Here is a 22,026-nt window from a genome sequence, read left to right as displayed (position 1 = left end):
CAGTTATTTGTTCTGTTTGTCCTGTCTACCAGTTATTTGTTCTGTTTGTCCTGTCTACCAGTTATTTGTTCTGTTTGTCCTGTCTACCAGTTATTTGTCCTGTTTGTCCTGTCTACCAGTTATTTGTTCTGTTTGTCCTGTCTACCAGTTATTTGTTCTGTTTGTCCTGTCTACCAGTTATTTGTTCTGTTTGTCCTGTCTACCAGTTATTTGTTCTGTTTGTCCTGTCTGCCAGTTATTTGTTCTGTTTGTCCTGTCTACCAGTTATTTGTTCTGTTTGTCCTGTCTACCAGTTATTTGTTCTGTTTGTCCTGTCTACCAGTTATTTGTTCTGTTTGTCCTGTCTACCAGTTATTTGTTCTGTTTGTCCTGTCTACCAGTTATTTGTTCTGTTTGTCCTGTCTACCAGTTATTTGTTCTGTTTGTCCTGTCTACCAGTTATTTGTTCTGTTTGTCCTGTCTACCAGTTATTTGTTCTGTTTGTCCTGTCTACCAGTTATTTGTTCTGTTTGTCCTGTCTACCAGTTATTTGTTCTGTTTGTCCTGTCTACCAGTTATTTGTTCTGTTTGTCCTGTCTACCAGTTATTTGTTCTGTTTGTCCTGTCTACCAGTTATTTGTTCTGTTTGTACTGTCTACCAGTTATTTGTACTGTTTGTCCTGTCTACCTGTTATTTGTTCTGTTTGTCCTGTCTGTCCAGTTATTTGTTCTGTTTGTCCTGTCTACCAGTTATTTGTTCTGTTTGTCCTGTCTACCAGTTATTTGTTCTGTTTGTCCTGTCTACCAGTTATTTGTTCTGTTTGTCCTGTCTACCAGTTATTTGTTCTGTTTGTCCTGTCTGCCAGTTATTTGTTCTGTTTGTCCTGTCTACCAGTTATTTGTTCTGTTTGTCCTGTCTACCAGTTATTTGTTCTGTTTGTCCTGTCTGCCAGTTATTTGTCCTGTTTGTCCTGTCTGCCAGTTATTTGTTCTGTTTGTCCTGTCTACCAGTTATTTGTTCTGTTTGTCCTGTCTACCAGTTATTTGTTCTGTTTGTCCTGTCTGCCAGTTATTTGTTCTGTTTGTCCTGTCTACCAGTTATTTGTTCTGTTTGTCCTGTCTACCAGTTATTTGTTCTGTTTGTCCTGTCTGCCAGTTATTTGTTCTGTTTGTCCTGTCTACCAGTTATTTGTTCTGTTTGTCCTGTCTACCAGTTATTTGTTCTGTTTGTCCTGTCTACCAGTTATTTGTTCTGTTTGTCCTGTCTACCAGTTATTTGTTCTGTTTGTCCTGTCTACCAGTTATTTGTTCTGTTTGTCCTGTCTACCAGTTATTTGTTCTGTTTGTCCTGTCTACCAGTTATTTGTTCTGTTTGTCCTGTCTACCAGTTATTTGTTCTGTTTGTCCTGTCTACCAGTTATTTGTTCTGTTTGTCCTGTCTACCAGTTATTTGTTCTGTTTGTCCTGTCTACCAGTTATTTGTTGTCTACCAGTTATTTGTTCTGTTTGTCCTGTCTACCAGTTATTTGTTCTGTTTGTCCTGTCTACCAGTTATTTGTTCTGTTTGTCCTGTCTACCAGTTATTTGTTTGTCCTGTCTACCAGTTATTTGTTCTGTTTGTCCTGTCTACCAGTTATTTGTTCTGTTTGTCCTGTCTGCCAGTTATTTGTTCTGTTTGTCCTGTCTACCAGTTATTTGTTCTGTTTGTCCTGTCTGCCAGTTATTTGTTCTGTTTGTCCTGTCTACCAGTTATTTGTTCTGTTTGTCCTGTCTACCAGTTATTTGTTCTGTTTGTCCTGTCTGCCAGTTATTTGTCCTGTTTGTCCTGTCTGCCAGTTATTTGTTCTGTTTGTCCTGTCTACCAGTTATTTGTTCTGTTTGTCCTGTCTACCAGTTATTTGTTCTGTTTGTCCTGTCTGCCAGTTATTTGTTCTGTTTGTCCTGTCTACCAGTTATTTGTTCTGTTTGTCCTGTCTACCAGTTATTTGTTCTGTTTGTCCTGTCTGCCAGTTATTTGTTCTGTTTGTCCTGTCTACCAGTTATTTGTTCTGTTTGTCCTGTCTACCAGTTATTTGTTCTGTTTGTCCTGTCTACCAGTTATTTGTTCTGTTTGTCCTGTCTACCAGTTATTTGTTCTGTTTGTCCTGTCTACCAGTTATTTGTTCTGTTTGTCCTGTCTACCAGTTATTTGTTCTGTTTGTCCTGTCTACCAGTTATTTGTTCTGTTTGTCCTGTCTACCAGTTATTTGTTCTGTTTGTCCTGTCTACCAGTTATTTGTTCTGTTTGTCCTGTCTACCAGTTATTTGTTCTGTTTGTCCTGTCTTTGTTCTGTTTGTCCTGTCTACCAGTTATTTGTTCTGTTTGTCCTGTCTACCAGTTATTTGTTCTGTTTGTCCTGTCTACCAGTTATTTGTCCTGTTTGTCTGTTTGTCCTGTCTACCAGTTATTTGTTCTGTTTGTCCTGTCTACCAGTTATTTGTTCTGTTTGTCCTGTCTACCAGTTATTTGTTCTGTTTGTCCTGTCTACCAGTTATTTGTTCTGTTTGTCCTGTCTACCAGTTATTTGTTCTGTTTGTCCTGTCTACCAGTTATTTGTTCTGTTTGTCCTGTCTACCAGTTATTTGTTCTGTTTGTCCTGTCTGCCAGTTATTTGTTCCAGTTATTTGTTCTGTTTGTCCTGTCTACCAGTTATTTGTTCTGTTTGTCCTGTCTGCCAGTTATTTGTTCTGTTTGTATGGTCACCAGTTATTTGTTCTGTTTGTCCTGTCTGCCAGTTATTTGTTCTGTTTGTCCTGTCTACCAGTTATTTGTTCTGTTTGTCCTGTCTACCAGTTATTTGTTGTTTGTCTGTCTACCAGTTATTTGTTCTGTTTGTCTGTCTACCAGTTATTTGTCCTGTTTGTCCTGTCTACCAGTTATTTGTTCTGTTTGTCCTGTCTACCAGTTATTTGTTCTGTTTGTCCTGTCTACCAGTTATTTGTTCTGTTTGTCCTGTCTACCAGTTATTTGTTCTGTTTGTCCTGTCTACCAGTTATTTGTTCTGTTTGTCCTGTCTACCAGTTATTTGTTCTGTTTGTCCTGTCTACCAGTTATTTGTTCTGTTTGTCCTGTCTACCAGTTATTTGTTCTGTTTGTCCTGTCTACCAGTTATTTGTTCTGTTTGTCCTGTCTACCAGTTATTTGTTCTGTTTGTCCTGTCTACCAGTTATTTGTTCTGTTTGTCCTGTCTACCAGTTATTTGTTCTGTTTGTCCTGTCTACCAGTTATTTGTTCTGTTTGTCCTGTCTACCAGTTATTTGTTCTGTTTGTCCTGTCTACCAGTTATTTGTTCTGTTTGTCCTGTCTACCAGTTATTTGTTCTGTTTGTCCTGTCTACCAGTTATTTGTTCTGTTTGTCCTGTCTACCAGTTATTTGTCCTGTTTGTCCTGTTTGTCTGTCTACCAGTTATTTGTCCTGTTTGTCCTGTCTACCAGTTATTTGTTCTGTTTGTCCTGTCTACCCGTTATTTGTTCTGTTTGTCCTGTCTACCAGTTATTTGTTCTGTTTGTCCTGTCTGCCAGTTATTTGTCCAGTTATTTGTTCTGTTTGTCCTGTCTACCAGTTATTTGTTCTGTTTGTCCTGTCTACCAGTTATTTGTTCTGTTTGTCCTGTCTAAGCCAGTTATTTGTTCTGTTTGTCCTGTCTACCAGTTATTTGTTCTGTTTGTCCTGTCTGCCAGTTATTTGTTCTGTTTGTCCTGTCTACCAGTTATTTGTTCTGTTTGTCCTGTCTACCAGTTATTTGTTCTGTTTGTCCTGTCTACCAGTTATTTGTTCTGTTTGTCCTGTCTGCCAGTTATTTGTTCTGTTTGTCCTGTCTACCAGTTATTTGTTCTGTTTGTCCTGTCTACCAGTTATTTGTTCTGTTTGTCCTGTCTACCAGTTATTTGTTCTGTTTGTCCTGTCTACCAGTTATTTGTTCTGTTTGTCCTGTCTACCAGTTATTTGTCCTGTTTGTCCTGTCTACCAGTTATTTGTTCTGTTTGTCCTGTCTACCAGTTCTTTGTAGGGTTTGTCCTGTCTACCAGTTATTGGTTCTGTTTGTCCTGTCTACCAGTTATTTGTGCTGTTTGTCCTGTCTACCAGTTATTTGTTCTGTTTGTCCTGTCTACCAGTCATTTGTTCTGTTTGTCCTGTCTACCAGTTATTTGTTCTGTTTGTCTGTCTACCAGTTATTTGTTCTGTTTGTCCTGTCTACCAGTTATTTGTTCTGTTTGTCTGTTTGTCCTGTCTACCAGTTATTTGTTCTGTTTGTCTGTCTACCAGTTATTTGTCCTGTTTGTCCTGTCTACCAGTTATTTGTTCTGTTTGTCCTGTCTACCAGTTATTTGTTCTGTTTGTCCTGTCTACAAGTTATTTGTTCTGTTTGTCCTGTCTACCAGTTATTTGTCCTGTTTGTCCTGTCTTCCAGTTATTTGTTCTGTTTGTCCTGTCTACCAGTTATTTGTTCTGTTTGTCCTGTCTACCAGTTATTTGTTTGTCTGTCTTTATTTGTCCTGTCTGTCTGCAGTTATTTGTCCTGTTTGTCCTGTCTGCCAGTTATTTGTTCTGTTTGTCCTGTCTACCAGTTATTTGTTCTGTTTGTCCTGTCTACCAGTTAATTGTTCTGTTTGTCCTGTCTGCCAGTTATTTGTTCTGTTTGTCCTGTCTACCAGTTATTTGTTCTGTTTGTCCTGTCTACCAGTTATTTGTTCTGTTTGTCCTGTCTGCCAGTTATTTGTTCTGTTTGTCCTGTCTACCAGTAATTTGTTCTGTTTGTCCTGTCTACCAGTTATTTGTTCTGTTTGTCCTGTCTACCAGTTATTTGTTCTGTTTGTCCTGTCTACCAGTTATTTGTTCTGTTTGTCCTGTCTACCAGTTATTTGTTCTGTTTGTCCTGTCTACCAGTTATTTGTTCTGTTTGTCCTGTCTACCAGTTCTTTGTTCTGTTTGTCCTGTCTACCAGTTATTTGTTCTGTTTGTCCTGTCTACCTGTTATTTGTCCTGTTTGTCCTGTCTACCAGTTATTTGTTCTGTTTGTCCTTTCTACCAGTCATTTGTTCTGTTTGTCCTGTCTACCAGTTATTTGTTCTGTTTGTTCCTGTCTACCAGTTATTTGTTCTGTTTGTCCTGTCTACCAGTTATTTGTTCTGTTTGTCTGTCTTGTCCTGTTTGTCCTGTCTACCAGTTATTTGTTCTGTTTGTCCTGTCTACCAGTTATTTGTTATGTTTGTCCTGTCTACCAGTTATTTATTCTGTTTGTCCTGTCTGCCAGTTATTTGTTCTGTTTGTCCTGTCTACCAGTTATTTGTTCTGTTTGTCCTGTCTACCAGTTATTTGTTCTGTTTGTCCTGTCTACCAGTTATTTGTTCTGTTTGTCCTGTCTGCCAGTTATTTGTTCTGTTTGTCCTGTCTACCAGTTATTTGTTCTGTTTGTCCTGTCTACCAGTTAGTTATTTGTTGTTTGTCTGTCTGCCAGTTATTTGTTCTGTTTGTCTGTCTACCAGTTATTTGTTCTGTTTGTCCTGTCTACCAGTTAATTGTTCTGTTTGTCTGTCTTGTTCTGTTTGTCTGTCTACCAGTTATTTGTTCTGTTTGTCCTGTCTACCAGTTATTTGTTCTGTTTGTCCTGTCTGCCAGTTATTTGTTCTGTTTGTCACCAGTTACCAGTTATTTGTTCTGTTTGTCCTGTCTACCAGTTATTTGTTCTGTTTGTCCTGTCTACCAGTTATTTGTTCTGTTTGTCCTGTCTACCAGTTATTTGTTCTGTTTGTCCTGTCTACCAGTTATTTGTTCTGTTTGTCCTGTCTACCAGTTCTTTGTCTGTTTGTCCTGTCTACCAGTTATTTGTTCTGTTTGTCCTGTCTACCTGTTAGTTACCAGTTATTTGTTCTGTTTGTCCTTTCTACCAGTCATACCAGTTATTTGTTCTGTTTGTCCTGTCTACCAGTTATTTGTTCTGTTTGTCCTGTCTACCAGTTATTTGTTCTGTTTGTCCTGTCTACCAGTTATTTGTTCTGTTTGTCCTGTCTACCAGTTATTTGTTCTGTTTGTCCTGTCTACCAGTTATTTGTTCTGTTTGTCCTGTCTACCAGTTATTTGTTCTGTTTGTCCTGTCTACCAGTTATTTGTTCTGTTTGTCCTGTCTGTCCAGTTATTTGTTCTGTTTGTCCTGTCTACCAGTTATTTGTTCTGTTTGTCCTGTCTACCAGTTATTTGTTCTGTTTGTCCTGTCTACCAGTTATTTGTTCTGTTTGTCCTGTCTACCAGTTATTTGTTCTGTTTGTCCTGTCTACCAGTTATTTGTTCTGTTTGTCCTGTCTACCAGTTATTTGTTCTGTTTGTCCTGTCTACCAGTTATTTGTTCTGTTTGTCCTGTCTACCAGTTATTTGTTCTGTTTGTCCTGTCTACCAGTTATTTGTTCTGTTTGTCCTGTCTACCAGTTATTTGTTGTCTACCAGTTATTTGTCCTGTTTGTCCTGTCTACCAGTTATTTGTTCTGTTTGTCCTGTCTACCAGTTATTTGTCCTGTTTGTCCTGTCTACCAGTTACTTGTTCTGTTTGTCCTGTCTACCAGTTATTTGTTCTGTTTGTCCTGTCTGCCAGTTATTTGTTCTGTTTGTCCTGTCTACCAGTTATTTGTTCTGTTTGTCCTGTCTACCAGTTATTTGTTCTGTTTGTCCTGTCTACCAGTTATTTGTTCTGTTTGTCCTGTCTACCAGTTATTTGTTCTGTTTGTCCTGTCTGCCAGTTATTTGTTCTGTTTGTCCTGTCTGCCAGTTATTTGTTCTGTTTGTCCTGTCTGCCAGTTATTTGTTCTGTTTGTCCTGTCTACCAGTTATTTGTTCTGTTTGTCCTGTCTACCAGTTATTTGTTCTGTTTGTCCTGTCTACCAGTTATTTGTTCTGTTTGTCCTGTCTACCAGTTATTTGTTCTGTTTGTCCTGTCTACCAGTTATTTGTTCTGTTTGTCCTGTCTACCAGTTATTTGTTCTGTTTGTCCTGTCTACCAGTTATTTGTTCTGTTTGTCCTGTCTACCAGTTATTTGTTCTGTTTGTCCTGTCTACCAGTTATTTGTTCTGTTTGTCCTGTCTACCAGTTATTTGTTCTGTTTGTCCTGTCTACCAGTTATTTGTTCTGTTTGTCCTGTCTGCCAGTTATTTGTCCTGTTTGTCCTGTCTACCAGTTATTTGTTCTGTTTGTCCTGTCTTCCAGTTATTTGTTCTGTTTGTCCTGTCTACCAGTTATTTGTTCTGTTTGTCCTGTCTACCAGTTATTTGTTCTGTTTGTCCTGTCTGCCAGTTATTTGTCCCTGTCTTTATTTGTTCTGTTTGTCCTGTCTGCCAGTTATTTGTTCTGTTTGTCCTGTCTACCAGTTATTTGTTCTGTTTGTCCTGTCTACCAGTTATTTGTTCTGTTTGTCCTGTCTACCAGTTATTTGTTCTGTTTGTCCTGTCTACCAGTTATTTGTTCTGTTTGTCCTGTCTACCAGTTATTTGTTCTGTTTGTCCTGTCTACCAGTTATTTGTTCTGTTTGTCCTGTCTACCAGTTATTTGTTCTGTTTGTCAGTTATTTGTTCTGTTTGTCCTGTCTACCAGTTATTTGTTCTGTTTGTCCTGTCTACCAGTTATTTGTTCTGTTTGTCCTGTCTACCAGTCATTTGTTCTGTTTGTCCTGTCTACCAGTTATTTGTTCTGTTTGTCCTGTCTGCAAGTTATTTGTTCTGTTTGTCCTGTCTAGTTATTTGTTCTGTTTGTCCTGTCTACCAGCCAGTTATTTGTTCTGTTTGTCCTGTCTGCCACTGTTTGTCAGTTATTTGTTCTGTTTGTCCTGTCTACCAGTTATTTGTTCTGTTTGTCCTGTCTACCAGTTATTTGTTCTGTTTGTCCTGTCTACCAGTTATTTGTTCTGTTTGTCCTGTCTACCAGTTATTTGTTCTGTTTGTCCTGTCTACCAGTTATTTGTTTGTCCTGTCTACCAGTTATTTGTTCTGTTTGTCCTGTCTACCAGTTATTTGTCCTGTTTGTCCTGTCTACCAGTTATTTGTTCTGTTTGTCCTGTCTACCAGTTATTTGTTCTGTTTGTCCTGTCTGTTTGTCCTGTCTACCAGTTATTTGTTCTGTTTGTCCTGTCTACCAGTTATTTGTTCTGTTTGTCCTGTCTACCAGTTATTTGTTCTGTTTGTCCTGTCTACCAGTTATTTGTTCTGTTTGTCCTGTCTACCAGTTATTTGTTCTGTTTGTCCTGTCTACCAGTTATTTGTTCTGTTTGTCCTGTCTACCAGTTATTTGTTCTGTTTGTCCTGTCTACCAGTTATTTGTTCTGTTTGTCCTGTCTACCAGTTATTTGTTCTGTTTGTCCTGTCTGTTTGTCCTGTCTACCAGTTATTTGTTCTGTTTGTCCTGTCTACCAGTTATTTGTTATGTTTGTCCTGTCTACCAGTTATTTATTCTGTTTGTCCTGTCTGCCAGTTATTTGTCCTGTTTGTCCTGTCTGCCAGTTATTTGTTCTGTTTGTCCTGTCTACCAGTTATTTGTTCTGTTTGTCCTGTCTACCAGTTATTTGTTCTGTTTGTCCTGTCTGCCAGTTATTTGTCCTGTTTGTCCTGTCTACCAGTTATTTGTTCTGTTTGTCCTGTCTACCAGTTATTTGTTCTGTTTGTCCTGTCTACCAGTTATTTGTTCTGTTTGTCCTGTCTACCAGTTATTTGTTCTGTTTGTCCTGTCTACCAGTTATTTGTTCTGTTTGTCCTGTCTACCAGTTATTTGTTCTGTTTGTCCTGTCTGCCAGTTATTTGTTCTGTTTGTCCTGTCTACCAGTTATTTGTTCTGTTTGTCCTGTCTACCAGTTATTTGTTCTGTTTGTCCTGTCTACCAGTTATTTGTTCTGTTTGTCCTGTCTACCAGTTATTTGTTCTGTTTGTCCTGTCTACCAGTTATTTGTTCTGTTTGTCCTGTCTACCAGTTATTTGTTCTGTTTGTCCTGTCTACCAGTTATTTGTTCTGTTTGTCCTGTCTACCAGTTATTTGTTCTGTTTGTCCTGTCTGCCAGTTATTTGTTCTGTTTGTCCTGTCTACCAGTTATTTGTTCTGTTTGTCCTGTCTACCAGTTATTTGTTCTGTTTGTCCTGTCTACCAGTTATTTGTTCTGTTTGTCCTGTCTACCAGTTATTTGTTCTGTTTGTCCTGTCTACTTTCTGTTTGTCCTGTCTACCAGTTATTTGTTCTGTTTGTCCTGTCTACCAGTTATTTGTTCTGTTTGTCCTGTCTACCAGTTATTTGTTCTGTTTGTCCTGTCTACCAGTTATTTGTTCTGTTTGTCCTGTCTACCAGTTATTTGTTCTGTTTGTCCTGTCTACCAGTTATTTGTTCTGTTTGTCCTGTCTACCAGTTATTTGTTCTGTTTGTCCTGTCTACCAGTTATTTGTTCTGTTTGTCCTGTCAGTTATTTGTTGTCTACCAGTTATTTGTCTGTTTGTCCTGTCTACCAGTTATTTGTTCTGTTTGTCCTGTCTACCAGTTATTTGTTCTGTTTGTCCTGTCTACCAGTTATTTGTTCTGTTTGTCCTGTCTACCAGTTATTTGTTCTGTTTGTCCTGTCTACCAGTTATTTGTTCTGTTTGTCCTGTCTACCAGTTATTTGTTCTGTTTGTCCTGTCTGCCAGTTATTTGTTCTGTTTGTCCTGTCTAGTTATTTGTTCTGTTTGTCCTGTCTACCAGTTATTTGTTCTGTTTGTCCTGTCTGCCAGTTATTTGTTCTGTTTGTCCTGTCTACCAGTTATTTGTTCTGTTTGTCCTGTCTACCAGTTATTTGTTCTGTTTGTCCTGTCTACCAGTTATTTGTTCTGTTTGTCCTGTCTACCAGTTATTTGTTCTGTTTGTCCTGTCTACCAGTTATTTGTTCTGTTTGTCCTGTCTACCAGTTATTTGTTCTGTTTGTCCTGTCTACCAGTTATTTGTTCTGTTTGTCCTGTCTACCAGTTATTTGTTCTGTTTGTCCTGTCTACCAGTTATTTGTTCTGTTTGTCCTGTCTACCAGTTATTTGTTCTGTTTGTCCTGTCTACCAGTTATTTGTTCTGTTTGTCCTGTCTACCAGTTATTTGTTCTGTTTGTCCTGTCTACCAGTTATTTGTTCTGTTTGTCCTGTCTACCAGTTATTTGTTCTGTTTGTCCTGTCTACCAGTTATTTGTTCTGTTTGTCCTGTCTACCAGTTATTTGTTCTGTTTGTCCTGTCTACCAGTTATTTGTTCTGTTTGTCCTGTCTGCCAGTTATTTGTTCTGTTTGTCCTGTCTACCAGTTATTTGTTCTGTTTGTCCTGTCTACCAGTTATTTGTTCTGTTTGTCCTGTCTGCCAGTTATTTGTTCTGTTTGTCCTGTCTACCAGTTATTTGTTCTGTTTGTCCTGTCTACCAGTTATTTGTTCTGTTTGTCCTGTCTACCAGTTATTTGTTCTGTTTGTCCTGTCTACCAGTTATTTGTTCTGTTTGTCCTGTCTACCAGTTATTTGTCCTGTTTGTCCTGTCTACCAGTTATTTGTTCTGTTTGTCCTGTCTACCAGTTATTTGTTCTGTTTGTCCTGTCTACCAGTTATTTGTTCTGTTTGTCCTGTCTACCAGTTATTTGTCCTGTTTGTCCTGTTTGTCCTGTCTACCAGTTATTTGTTCTGTTTGTCCTGTCTACCAGTTATTTGTTCTGTTTGTCCTGTCTACCAGTTATTTGTTCTGTTTGTCCTGTCTGCCAGTTATTTGTCCTGTTTGTCCTGTCTGCCAGTTATTTGTCCTGTTTGTCCTGTCTGCCAGTTATTTGTTCTGTTTGTCCTGTCTACCAGTTATTTGTTCTGTTTGTCCTGTCTACCAGTTATTTGTTCTGTTTGTCCTGTCTGCCAGTTATTTGTCCTGTTTGTCCTGTCTGCCAGTTATTTGTTCTGTTTGTCCTGTCTGCCAGTTATTTGTTCTGTTTGTCCTGTCTACCAGTTATTTGTTCTGTTTGTCCTGTCTACCAGTTATTTGTTCTGTTTGTCCTGTCTACCAGTTATTTGTTCTGTTTGTCCTGTCTACCAGTTATTTGTTCTGTTTGTCCTGTCTACCAGTTATTTGTTCTGTTTGTCCTGTCTACCAGTTATTTGTTCTGTTTGTCCTGTCTACCAGTTCTTTGTTCTGTTTGTCCTGTCTACCAGTTATTTGTTCTGTTTGTCCTGTCTACCAGTTATTTGTCCTGTTTGTCCTGTCTACCAGTTATTTGTTCTGTTTGTCCTTTCTACCAGTCATTTGTTCTGTTTGTCCTGTCTACCAGTTATTTGTTCTGTTTGTCCTGTCTGCAAGTTATTTGTTCTGTTTGTCCTGTCTACCAGTTATTTGTTCTGTTTGTCCTGTCTACCAGTTATTTGTTCTGTTTGTCCTGTCTACCAGTTATTTGTTCTGTTTGTCCTGTCTGCCAGTTATTTGTTCTGTTTGTCCTGTCTACCAGTTATTTGTTCTGTTTGTCCTGTCTACCAGTTATTTGTTCAGTTTGTCCTGTCTGCCAGTTATTTGTTCTGTTTGTCCTGTCTACCAGTTATTTGTTCTGTTTGTCCTGTCTACCAGTTATTTGTTCTGTTTGTCCTGTCTACCAGTTATTTGTTCTGTTTGTCCTGTCTACCAGTTATTTTTCCTGTTTGTCCTGTCTACCAGTTATTTGTTCTGTTTGTCCTGTCTACCAGTTATTTGTCCTGTTTGTCCTGTCTACCAGTTATTTGTTCTGTTTGTCCTGTCTACCAGTTATTTGTTCTGTTTGTCCTGTCTGCCAGTTATTTGTTCTGTTTGTCCTGTCTACCAGTTATTTGTTCTGTTTGTCCTGTCTACCAGTTATTTGTTCTGTTTGTCCTGTCTACCAGTTATTTGTTCTGTTTGTCCTGTCTACCAGTTATTTGTTCTGTTTGTCCTGTCTGCCAGTTATTTGTTCTGTTTGTCCTGTCTGCCAGTTATTTGTTCTGTTTGTCCTGTCTACCAGTTATTTGTTCTGTTTGTCCTGTCTACCAGTTATTTGTTCTGTTTGTCCTGTCTACCAGTTATTTGTTCTGTTTGTCCTGTCTACCAGTTATTTGTTCTGTTTGTCCTGTCTACCAGTTATTTGTCCTGTTTGTCCTGTCTACCAGTTATTTGTTCTGTTTGTCCTGTCTACCAGTTATTTGTTCTGTTTGTCCTGTCTACCAGTTATTTGTTCTGTTTGTCCTGTCTACCAGTTATTTGTCCTGTTTGTCCTGTTTGTCCTGTCTACCAGTTATTTGTTCTGTTTGTCCTGTCTACCAGTTATTTGTTATGTTTGTCCTGTCTACCAGTTATTTATTCTGTTTGTCCTGTCTGCCAGTTATTTGTCCTGTTTGTCCTGTCTGCCAGTTATTTGTCCTGTTTGTCCTGTCTGCCAGTTATTTGTTCTGTTTGTCCTGTCTACCAGTTATTTGTTCTGTTTGTCCTGTCTACCAGTTATTTGTTCTGTTTGTCCTGTCTGCCAGTTATTTGTCCTGTTTGTCCTGTCTGCCAGTTATTTGTTCTGTTTGTCCTGTCTACCAGTTATTTGTTCTGTTTGTCCTGTCTACCAGTTAATTGTTCTGTTTGTCCTGTCTGCCAGTTATTTGTTCTGTTTGTCCTGTCTACCAGTTATTTGTTCTGTTTGTCCTGTCTACCAGTTATTTGTTCTGTTTGTCCTGTCTGCCAGTTATTTGTTCTGTTTGTCCTGTCTACCAGTAATTTGTTCTGTTTGTCCTGTCTACCAGTTATTTGTTCTGTTTGTCCTGTCTACCAGTTATTTGTTCTGTTTGTCCTGTCTACCAGTTATTTGTTCTGTTTGTCCTGTCTACCAGTTATTTGTTCTGTTTGTCCTGTCTACCAGTTATTTGTTCTGTTTGTCCTGTCTACCAGTTCTTTGTTCTGTTTGTCCTGTCTACCAGTTATTTGTTCTGTTTGTCCTGTCTACCTGTTATTTGTCCTGTTTGTCCTGTCTACCAGTTATTTGTTCTGTTTGTCCTTTCTACCAGTCATTTGTTCTGTTTGTCCTGTCTACCAGTTATTTGTTCTGTTTGTCCTGTCTGCAAGTTATTTGTTCTGTTTGTCCTGTCTACCAGTTATTTGTTCTGTTTGTCCTGTCTACCAGTTATTTGTTCTGTTTGTCCTGTCTACCAGTTATTTGTTCTGTTTGTCCTGTCTGCCAGTTATTTGTTCTGTTTGTCCTGTCTACCAGTTATTTGTTCTGTTTGTCCTGTCTACCAGTTATTTGTTCAGTTTGTCCTGTCTGCCAGTTATTTGTTCTGTTTGTCCTGTCTACCAGTTATTTGTTCTGTTTGTCCTGTCTACCAGTTATTTGTTCTGTTTGTCCTGTCTACCAGTTATTTGTTCTGTTTGTCCTGTCTACCAGTTATTTGTCCTGTCTACCAGTTATTTGTTCTGTTTGTCCTGTCTACCAGTTATTTGTCCTGTTTGTCCTGTCTACCAGTTATTTGTTCTGTTTGTCCTGTCTACCAGTTATTTGTTCTGTTTGTCCTGTCTGCCAGTTATTTGTTCTGTTTGTCCTGTCTACCAGTTATTTGTTCTGTTTGTCCTGTCTACCAGTTATTTGTTCTGTTTGTCCTGTCTACCAGTTATTTGTTATGTTTGTCCTGTCTACCAGTTATTTGTTCTGTTTGTCCTGTCTACCAGTTATTTGTTCTGTTTGTCCTGTCTGCCAGTTATTTGTTCTGTTTGTCCTGTCTACCAGTTATTTGTTCTGTTTGTCCTGTCTACCAGTTATTTGTTCTGTTTGTCCTGTCTGCCAGTTATTTGTTCTGTTTGTCCTGTCTGCCAGTTATTTGTTCTGTTTGTCCTGTCTACCAGTTATTTGTTCTGTTTGTCCTGTCTACCAGTTATTTGTTCTGTTTGTCCTGTCTACCAGTTATTTGTTCTGTTTGTCCTGTCTACCAGTTATTTGTCCTGTTTGTCCTGTCTACCAGTTATTTGTCCTGTTTGTCCTGTCTACCAGTTATTTGTTCTGTTTGTCCTGTCTACCAGTTATTTGTTCTGTTTGTCCTGTCTACCAGTTATTTGTTCTGTTTGTCCTGTCTACCAGTTATTTGTCCTGTTTGTCCTGTCTACCAGTTATTTGTTCTGTTTGTCCTGTCTACCAGTTATTTGTTCTGTTTGTCCTGTCTACCAGTTATTTGTTCTGTTTGTCCTGTCTACCAGTTATTTGTTCTGTTTGTCCTGTCTACCAGTTATTTGTTCTGTTTGTCCTGTCTACCAGTTATTTGTCCTGTTTGTCCTGTCTACCAGTTATTTGTCCTGTTTGTCCTGTCTACCAGTTAATTGTTCTGTTTGTCCTGTCTACCAGTTATTTGTTCTGTTTGTCCTGTCTACCAGTTATTTGTTCTGTTTGTCCTGTCTACCAGTTATTTGTTCTGTTTGTCCTGTCTACCAGTTATTTGTCCTGTTTGTCCTGTCTACCAGTTATTTGTCCTGTTTGTCCTGTCTACCAGTTATTTGTTCTGTTTGTCCTGTCTACCAGTTATTTGTCCTGTTTGTCCTGTCTGCCAGTTATTTGTTCTGTTTGTCCTGTCTACCAGTTATTTGTCCTGTTTGTCCTGTCTACCAGTTATTTGTCCTGTTTGTCCTGTCTACCAGTTATTTGTTCTGTTTGTCCTGTCTACCAGTTATTTGTTCTGTTTGTCCTGTCTGCCAGTTATTTGTCCTGTTTGTCCTGTCTGCCAGTTAATCACTGACCCATTGAATGAAGTGTAGCTGGTGTTGGATACATTGCAGGTAAAGTTGGGGACAGGATTCATAAACTCCGACCCGATCAGGAAGACTGCCAAGACTGGAGACACTGATGGAGAGACACAATATTTAACTCAACACATGAACACAACAATGTACATTATTTTCATTTAATAAAATAAAATAATCATTTGCACACACACACACACACACACACACACACACACACACACACACACACACACACACACACACACACACACACACAATCTTCCAAACAGGATATCAGATCCTGAGGAAAGATAGAAGAAGTAGAGGGGGAGAAGGGGTTGCACTGCTCATAAAACACAGATGGGGATTTGAGGAAATGGAAGGCATGGACATGATTGGAGAAAGAGACTACATTGTAGGTACAATTCAGTCTGGAGAACATAAAGTAGTCATTGGAGTGATGTATAACCCACCACAGAACTGCAGGAGGCCAAGAGAGGAGTACGAAGAAAACAACAGGGTGATGGTGGACACACTGGCTGAGGTGGCAAGAAGAGCTCACTCGAGCAGAGCAAAGTTACTGGTAATGGGCGATTTCAACCACAGGGAGATCGACTGGGAAAACCTGGAGCCACATGGGGGTCCCGAAACATGGAGAGCCAAGATGATGGATGTGGTACTTGAAAACCTCATGCATCAACATGTCAGGGACACAACCAGAGAGAGAGGGGAGGATGAGCCAGCAAGACTGGATCTTCTGTTCACCCTGAGCAGTTCAGACATTGAGGACATCACTTACGAGAGGCCCCTTGGAGCTAGCGATCATGTGGTTCTGAGTTTTGACTATATAGTAGAGTTACAAGTGGAGAAGGTAACAGGAACTGAAGGGGACAGGCCAAACTATAAAAGGGGGGACTACACAGGTATGAGAAACTTCCTGCAGGAGGTTCAGTGGGACAGAGAAATGGTAGGAAAATCAGTAAACGAGATGATGGAATATGTGGCAACAAAGTGCATGGAGGCAGAGGAAAGTTTTGTTCCCAAGGGAAACAGAAATAATAGGAAGACCAAAACGAGTCCTTGGTTTACCCGAAGGTGTAGGGAGGCAAAAACTAAGTGCAACAGAGAATGGAAAAGGTACAGGAGGCATAGGACCCAGGAAAACAAGGAGATTAGTAGAAGAGCCAGAAACAAGTATGCGCAGATAAGGAGGGAGGCCCAGCGACAGTATGAAAACGACATAGCATCGAAAGTCAAATCTGACCCGAAACTGCTGTATAGCCACATTAGGAGGAAGACAACAGTCAAGGACCAGGTGATAAGGCTGAGGAAAGAAGGTGGAGAACTCACAAGAAACGATCAAGAGGTATGTGAGGAGCTCAACACGAGATTTAAGGAAGTATTTACAGTAGAGACAGGAAGGACTCTGGGGGGACAGACCAGATGGGGACACCAGCAAGGAATACACCAACAAGTGTTGGACGACATACATACAGATGAGGAGGTGAAGAAACTGCTAAGGGACATCGATACCTCAAAGGCAATGGGACCGGACAACATCTCTCCGTGGGTCCTTAGAGAGGGAGCAGATATGTTGTGCGTGCCACTTACCACAATCTTCAACACATCCCTGGAAACTGGGCAACTACCTGAGGTATGGAAGACGGCAAATGTAGTTCCCATTTTCAAAAAAGGAGACAGAAAAGAGGCACTAAACTATAGACCTGTGTCATTGACGTGTATAGTATGCAAAATTATGGAGAAGATTATCAGGAGGAGAGTGGTGGAGCACCTGGAACGGAACAGGAGTATAAATGCCAGCCAGCACGGATTCACGGAAGGCAAATCCTGTGTCACAAACCTTCTGGAGTTTTATGATAAAATAACAGAAGTAAGACAAGAGAGAGAGGGGTGGGTTGATTGCATCTTCTTGGACTGCAAGAAGGCCTTTGACACAGTTCCTCACAAGAGATTAGTGCAGAAGCTAGAGCATCAGGCGCATATAACAGGAAGGGCACTGCAATGGATCAGAGAATACCTGACAGGGAGGCAACAACGAGTCATGGTACGTAATGATGTATCACAGTGAGCACCTGTGACGAGCGGGGTCCCACAGGGGTCGGTCCTAGGACCAGTGCTATTTTTGGTATATGTGAACGACATGACGGAAGGGTTAGACTCAGAAGTGTCCCTGTTTGCAGATGATGTGAAGTTAATGAGGAGAATTAAATCTGATGAGGACAAGGCAGGACTTCAAAGAGACCTGGACAGACTGGACACCTGGTCCAGCAAATGGCTTCTCGAATTTAATCCTGCCAAATGCAAAGTCATGAAGATAGGGGAAGGGCACAGAAGACCACAGACAGAGTATAGGCTAGGTGGCCAAAGACTGCAAACCTCACTCAAGGAGAAAGATCTTGGGGTGAGTATAACACCGAGCATGTCTCCGGAAGCACACATCAATCAGATAACTGCTGCAGCATATGGGCGCCTGGCAAACCTGAGAACAGCATTCCGATACCTTAGTAAGGAATCATTCAAGACACTGTACACCGTGTATGTCAGGCCCATACTGGAGTATGCAGCACCTGTTTGGAACCCGCACTTGATAAAGCACGTCAAGAAACTAGAGAAAGTACAAAGGTTTGCAACAAGGTTAGTTCCAGAGCTAAGGGGAATGTCCTATGAAGAAAGATTAAGGGAAATCGGCCTGACGACACTGGAGGACAGGAGGGTCAGGGGAGACATGATAACGACATATAAAATACTGCATGGAATAGACAAGGTGGACAAAGACAGGATGTTCCAGGGAGGGGACACAGAAACAAGAGGCCACAATTGGAAGTTGAAGACACAAATGAGTCAGAGAGATAGTAGGAAGTATTTCTTCAGTCATAGAGTTGTAAGGCAGTGGAATAGCCTAGAAAATGACGTAGTGGAGGCAGGAACCATACACAGTTTTAAGACGAGGTTTGATAAAGCTCATGGAGCGGGGAGAGAGAGGGTCTAGTAGCAACCGGTGAAGAGGCGGGGCCAGGAGCTAGGACTCGACCCCTGCAACCACAAATAGGTGAGTACAAATAGGTGAGTACACACACCCACGCGCAAGGCCCCATTATCAAGCGGTCACTTTACCCTCGGCCCTCTTTCCCCTCCCTTCCCTTCTAATCCCATACACACATACACCTCCCCCACTTCTAAGGGTCACTCATCCTTCTCTCCACCTCCCCCCCTTCCCCCTTAATCCCATCCCTCTCTCTCTCACACATGCATACACACATACACAAGCACACATACACAAGCACATATACACTTGACACAAACACGTACTCACCCTTCCTCTAACCACCACTCCCCCTCCCCTAACCACCTCTCCCCCTCACCCTAGCCACCTACCCCTACCCCAAACCATCTAACCCCTCCCCAAACCATCTAACCCCTTCCCCAACTACCTCTCCCTCTCCAATAACCATCCTCCCCCTCCCCATAACCATCTATCCCCACTCCCCCTAACCATCTATTCCCCTCCCCCTAACCACCTCTTCCCCTTCCTTCTGTGGAGCAATGGGGGAACCTAGAGCTAGGATGAGAAGAAGGGGCCCAAAGGACGAATCTGGGAGGCAGAGCTCAAAAAAAGGGAGGAAGACTGGGGAATGAGGCTAGATGAGCTTGCAAGGAAGATGGAGGAGAGGTTAGCAGCAGAATGCAGAAGGTGGAAGCAACATGCCACAGCAGCAGAAAACAAGATACAGAGATTAGAAGAGGAGCTGAGACATATGAAACAGCATATAGACAAAGGTATTACAGAAGTAGCATCAGCAATGGCTACATCAAACACAGACAACGGGTCTGAAGGAAGCATGGAAGCTAAATTGTATGCAGAGGTCCTGTCAAACCCACATGGTGCCAAAACAAAGACAGGGAGCACACTAGGACAGAATGAGAGGTTGAAAGACATTGAAGGAATTAGAACATGTGCAGGGACCTTACTAGACACCTGTGGGGGCCAGGAACAGGTGAGCAGGAAGGACAAGCCAATGAGCATAGGGGCCATAACTAGGGAAGGGACTGAAGGAACACTCCACGGGAAGGAGATAAAACACCTCAGAGGATGCAATGGGAGTCACAGTGGGAGGTGGAAAGGGAGAGATCAGGTTTTGTCTATGGGCTAGACGAAGCTAAAGGGGAAACTTATGATGAAAGAAAGCAGGAGGAGAAAAAAACGATTGAAGGTATCATGAAGGTGATATGCGAGGGGGACATGACCCAGGTGGCAAATTTTCGGAGAATCGGGTGGTTCACAAAGAAAAGGAATAGACCTCTCAAAGTAATTTTCAAGGCAGAATCAACCCGAACCATGATCCTGCAGGAGAAAGCACGGCTGAGAGGCAAGCAGGAGTTCATGAGTGTGTACCTCGATCGAGACAAAACACAGAAGGAAAGGATGATGCTGAAAGAGAGAGTGCAAAAACGAAAGGAGAAATGGGAGGAAATGAAAAAGGAGAGCAGAATAACCCAGGAACAAGTGGAAGGACAAGCACACCCCCCAGAAACACCTGCAGAAGGACTCCAGCCACGACATCCCAAAGGCAACTGAACAATCAAAACCAACCATCAAACACCGATCCCTCTGTTCCCATCCTCCCGCACCACAGTTACAGTATTAGAACAGAAGTTGAAGGTTTGGTTCACAAATGCGGATGGATTAACGAATAAACATGAGGAATGGTAAGAAAGAATTAATGAGAAGTCCCCAGACATCATAGCAGTTACAGAAACAAAACTCACAGAGACAATAACAGATGCAATCTTCCCACCAGGATACCAGATCATGAGGAAAGATAGAAGGGGCAGAGGGGGAGGAGGGGTTGCTCTGCTCATAAAAAACAGATGGAAATTCGAGAAAATGGGAGGCATAGACGAGGCAGGAGAAAGAGACTACATAGTAGGTACACTTCAGTCTGGGGAGCACAAGGTGGTCATTGCAGTGATGTATAATTCACCACAGAACTGCAGGAGGCCAAGAGAGGAATATGAAGAGAGCAACAGAGCAATGGTGGACACACTTGCTGAGGTGGCAAGAAGAGCTCACTCCAGCAGAGCAAAGTTGCTGGTTATGGGGGATTTCAACCACAGGGAGATTGACTGGGAAAACCTGGAGCCACATGGGGGTCCCGAAACATGGAGAGCCAAGATGTTGGGCGTGGTGCTGGAAAACCTCATGCACCAACATGTTAAGGACACTACCAGAGTGAAATGGGAGGATGAACCAGCAAGATTGGACCTTGTGTTCACCCTGGGCAGTTCAGACATTGAGGACATCACGTATGAGAGTCCCCAAGGAGCTAGCGACCACGTGGTTCTGTGCTTCGAATACATAGCAGAGTTGCAAGTATAGAGAGTAACAGGAGTTGAATGGGTAAACATGACTATAAAAGAGGGGACTACATAGGGTTGAGGAACTTCCTGCAGGAGGTTCCGTGGGACAGAGAACTGGCAGGAAAGCCAGTAAACAAAATGATGGAATATGTAACAACAAAATGCAAGGAGGCAGTGGAAAGGTTTATTCCCAAGGGCAACAGAAACAATGGGAAGACCAGAACGATCCCCTGGTTTACCCGACGGTGTAAGGAGGCAAAAACAAAGTGCAATAGAGAATGGAAAAAGTACAGAAGGCAGAGAACACACGAGAATAGGGAGATCAGTAGCAGAGCCAGGAACGAGTATGCACAGGTAAGGAGGGAGGCCCAGCAACAGTATGAAAATGACATAGCATCGAAAATCAAGACTGACCCGAAACTGTTGTATAGCCACATCAGGAGGAAGACAACAGTCAAAGACCAGGTGATCAGACCGAGGACAGAAGGTGGAGAACTCACAAGAAATGATCAGGAGGTATGTGAGGAGCTAAACAGGAGATTTAAGGAAGTTTTTACAGTAGAGACAGGAAGGGCTGTGGGAAGACAGCACAGAAGGGAACATCAAGAGGGAATATACCAACAAGTGTTGGATGACATACGAACAACCGAGTAGGAGGTGCAGAAGCTGCTAAGTGACCTTGATACCTCAAAGGCAATGGGACCAGACAACATCTCCCTATGGGTCCTTAGAGAAGGAGCAGAGATGCTGTGCGTGCCCCTAACCACAATCTTCAACCCATCCCTTGAAACTGGGCAACTACCTGAGAAATGGAAGACAGCAAATGTAGTCCCCATATTTAAGAAAGGAAACAGAAATGAGGCACTAAACTACAGACCTGTGTCTCTGACATTTAGTGTGTGCAAAGTCATGGAGAAGATTATCAGGAGGAGAGTGGTGGAACACCTGGAACGTAACAAGATTATAAATGAAAACCAGCATGGATTCATGGAAGGCAAATCCTGTGTCACAAACCTCCTGGAGTTTTATGACAAGGTAACAGAAGTAAGACACGAGAGAGAGGGGTGGGTTGATTGCGTTTTCCTAGACTGCAGGAAGGCCTTTGACACAGTTCCCCACAAGAGATTAGTGCAGAAGCTGGAGGATCAGGCGCATATTACAGGGAGGGCACTGCAATGGATCAGAGAATACCTGACAGGGAGGCAGCAACGAGTCATGGTACGTGAAGAGGTATCACAGTGGGCGCCTGTGACGAGCGGGGTCCCACAGGGGTCAGTTCAAGGACCAGTGCTATTTTTGATATATGCGAACGACATGATGGAAGGAATAGACTCCGAAGTGTCCCTATTCGCAGATGATGTGAAGTTGATGAGAAGAATTAAATCGGATGAGGATGAGGCAGGACTGCAAAGAGACAAGAGACCTGGACAGGATGGACATGTGGTCCAGAAACTGGCTTCTCGAATTCAATCCTGCCAAATGCAAAGTCATGAAGATTGGGGAGGGGCAAAGAAGACCGCAGACAGAGTATAGGCTAGGTGGACAAAGACTACAGACCTCACTCAGAGAGAAAGACCTTGGGGTGACCATAACACCGAGCACGTCACCGGAGGCACACATCAACCAAATAACTGCTGCAGCATACGGACGCCTGGCAAACCTGAGAATAGCGTTCCGACACCTAAATAAGGAATCGTTCAAGACACTGTACACTGTGTATGTTAGGCCCATACTGGAGTATGCAGCACCAGTCTGGAACCCACACCTGGTCAAGCAAGTCAAGAAGCTAGAGAAAGTACAAAGGTTTGCAACAAGGCTAGTCCCAGAGCTCAGGGGAATGTCGTACGAGGAAAGGTTGAGGGAAATCGGACTGACGACACTGAAGGACAGAAGGGTCAGGGGAGACATGATAACGACATACAAGATACTGCGG

The 22,026-nt window shown here is 41.6% G+C and overlaps 1 protein-coding gene across 1 annotated transcript in view; it reads right to left on the bottom strand.

Annotated features, from left to right (window-relative positions):
* Positions 1-22,026, bottom strand: part of LOC128693902 (solute carrier family 22 member 20) — a 435,254-nt gene that overhangs the window by 347,521 nt on the left and 65,707 nt on the right. Inside the window, exon 2 of the mRNA XM_070081771.1 lies at positions 14,730-14,832. Within this exon, the coding sequence (XP_069937872.1) occupies positions 14,730-14,832 (103 nt within the window). The remainder of the gene's footprint in view (positions 1-14,729; positions 14,833-22,026) is intronic.

This window comes from Cherax quadricarinatus, chromosome 6 (assembly GCF_038502225.1).
Source record: "Cherax quadricarinatus isolate ZL_2023a chromosome 6, ASM3850222v1, whole genome shotgun sequence".
Classification (NCBI taxonomy): Eukaryota; Metazoa; Arthropoda; class Malacostraca; order Decapoda; family Parastacidae; genus Cherax; species Cherax quadricarinatus.
The sequence above is the reverse complement of the archived record's forward strand: the minus strand, read 5'-3'. Positions and strand labels throughout refer to the sequence as shown.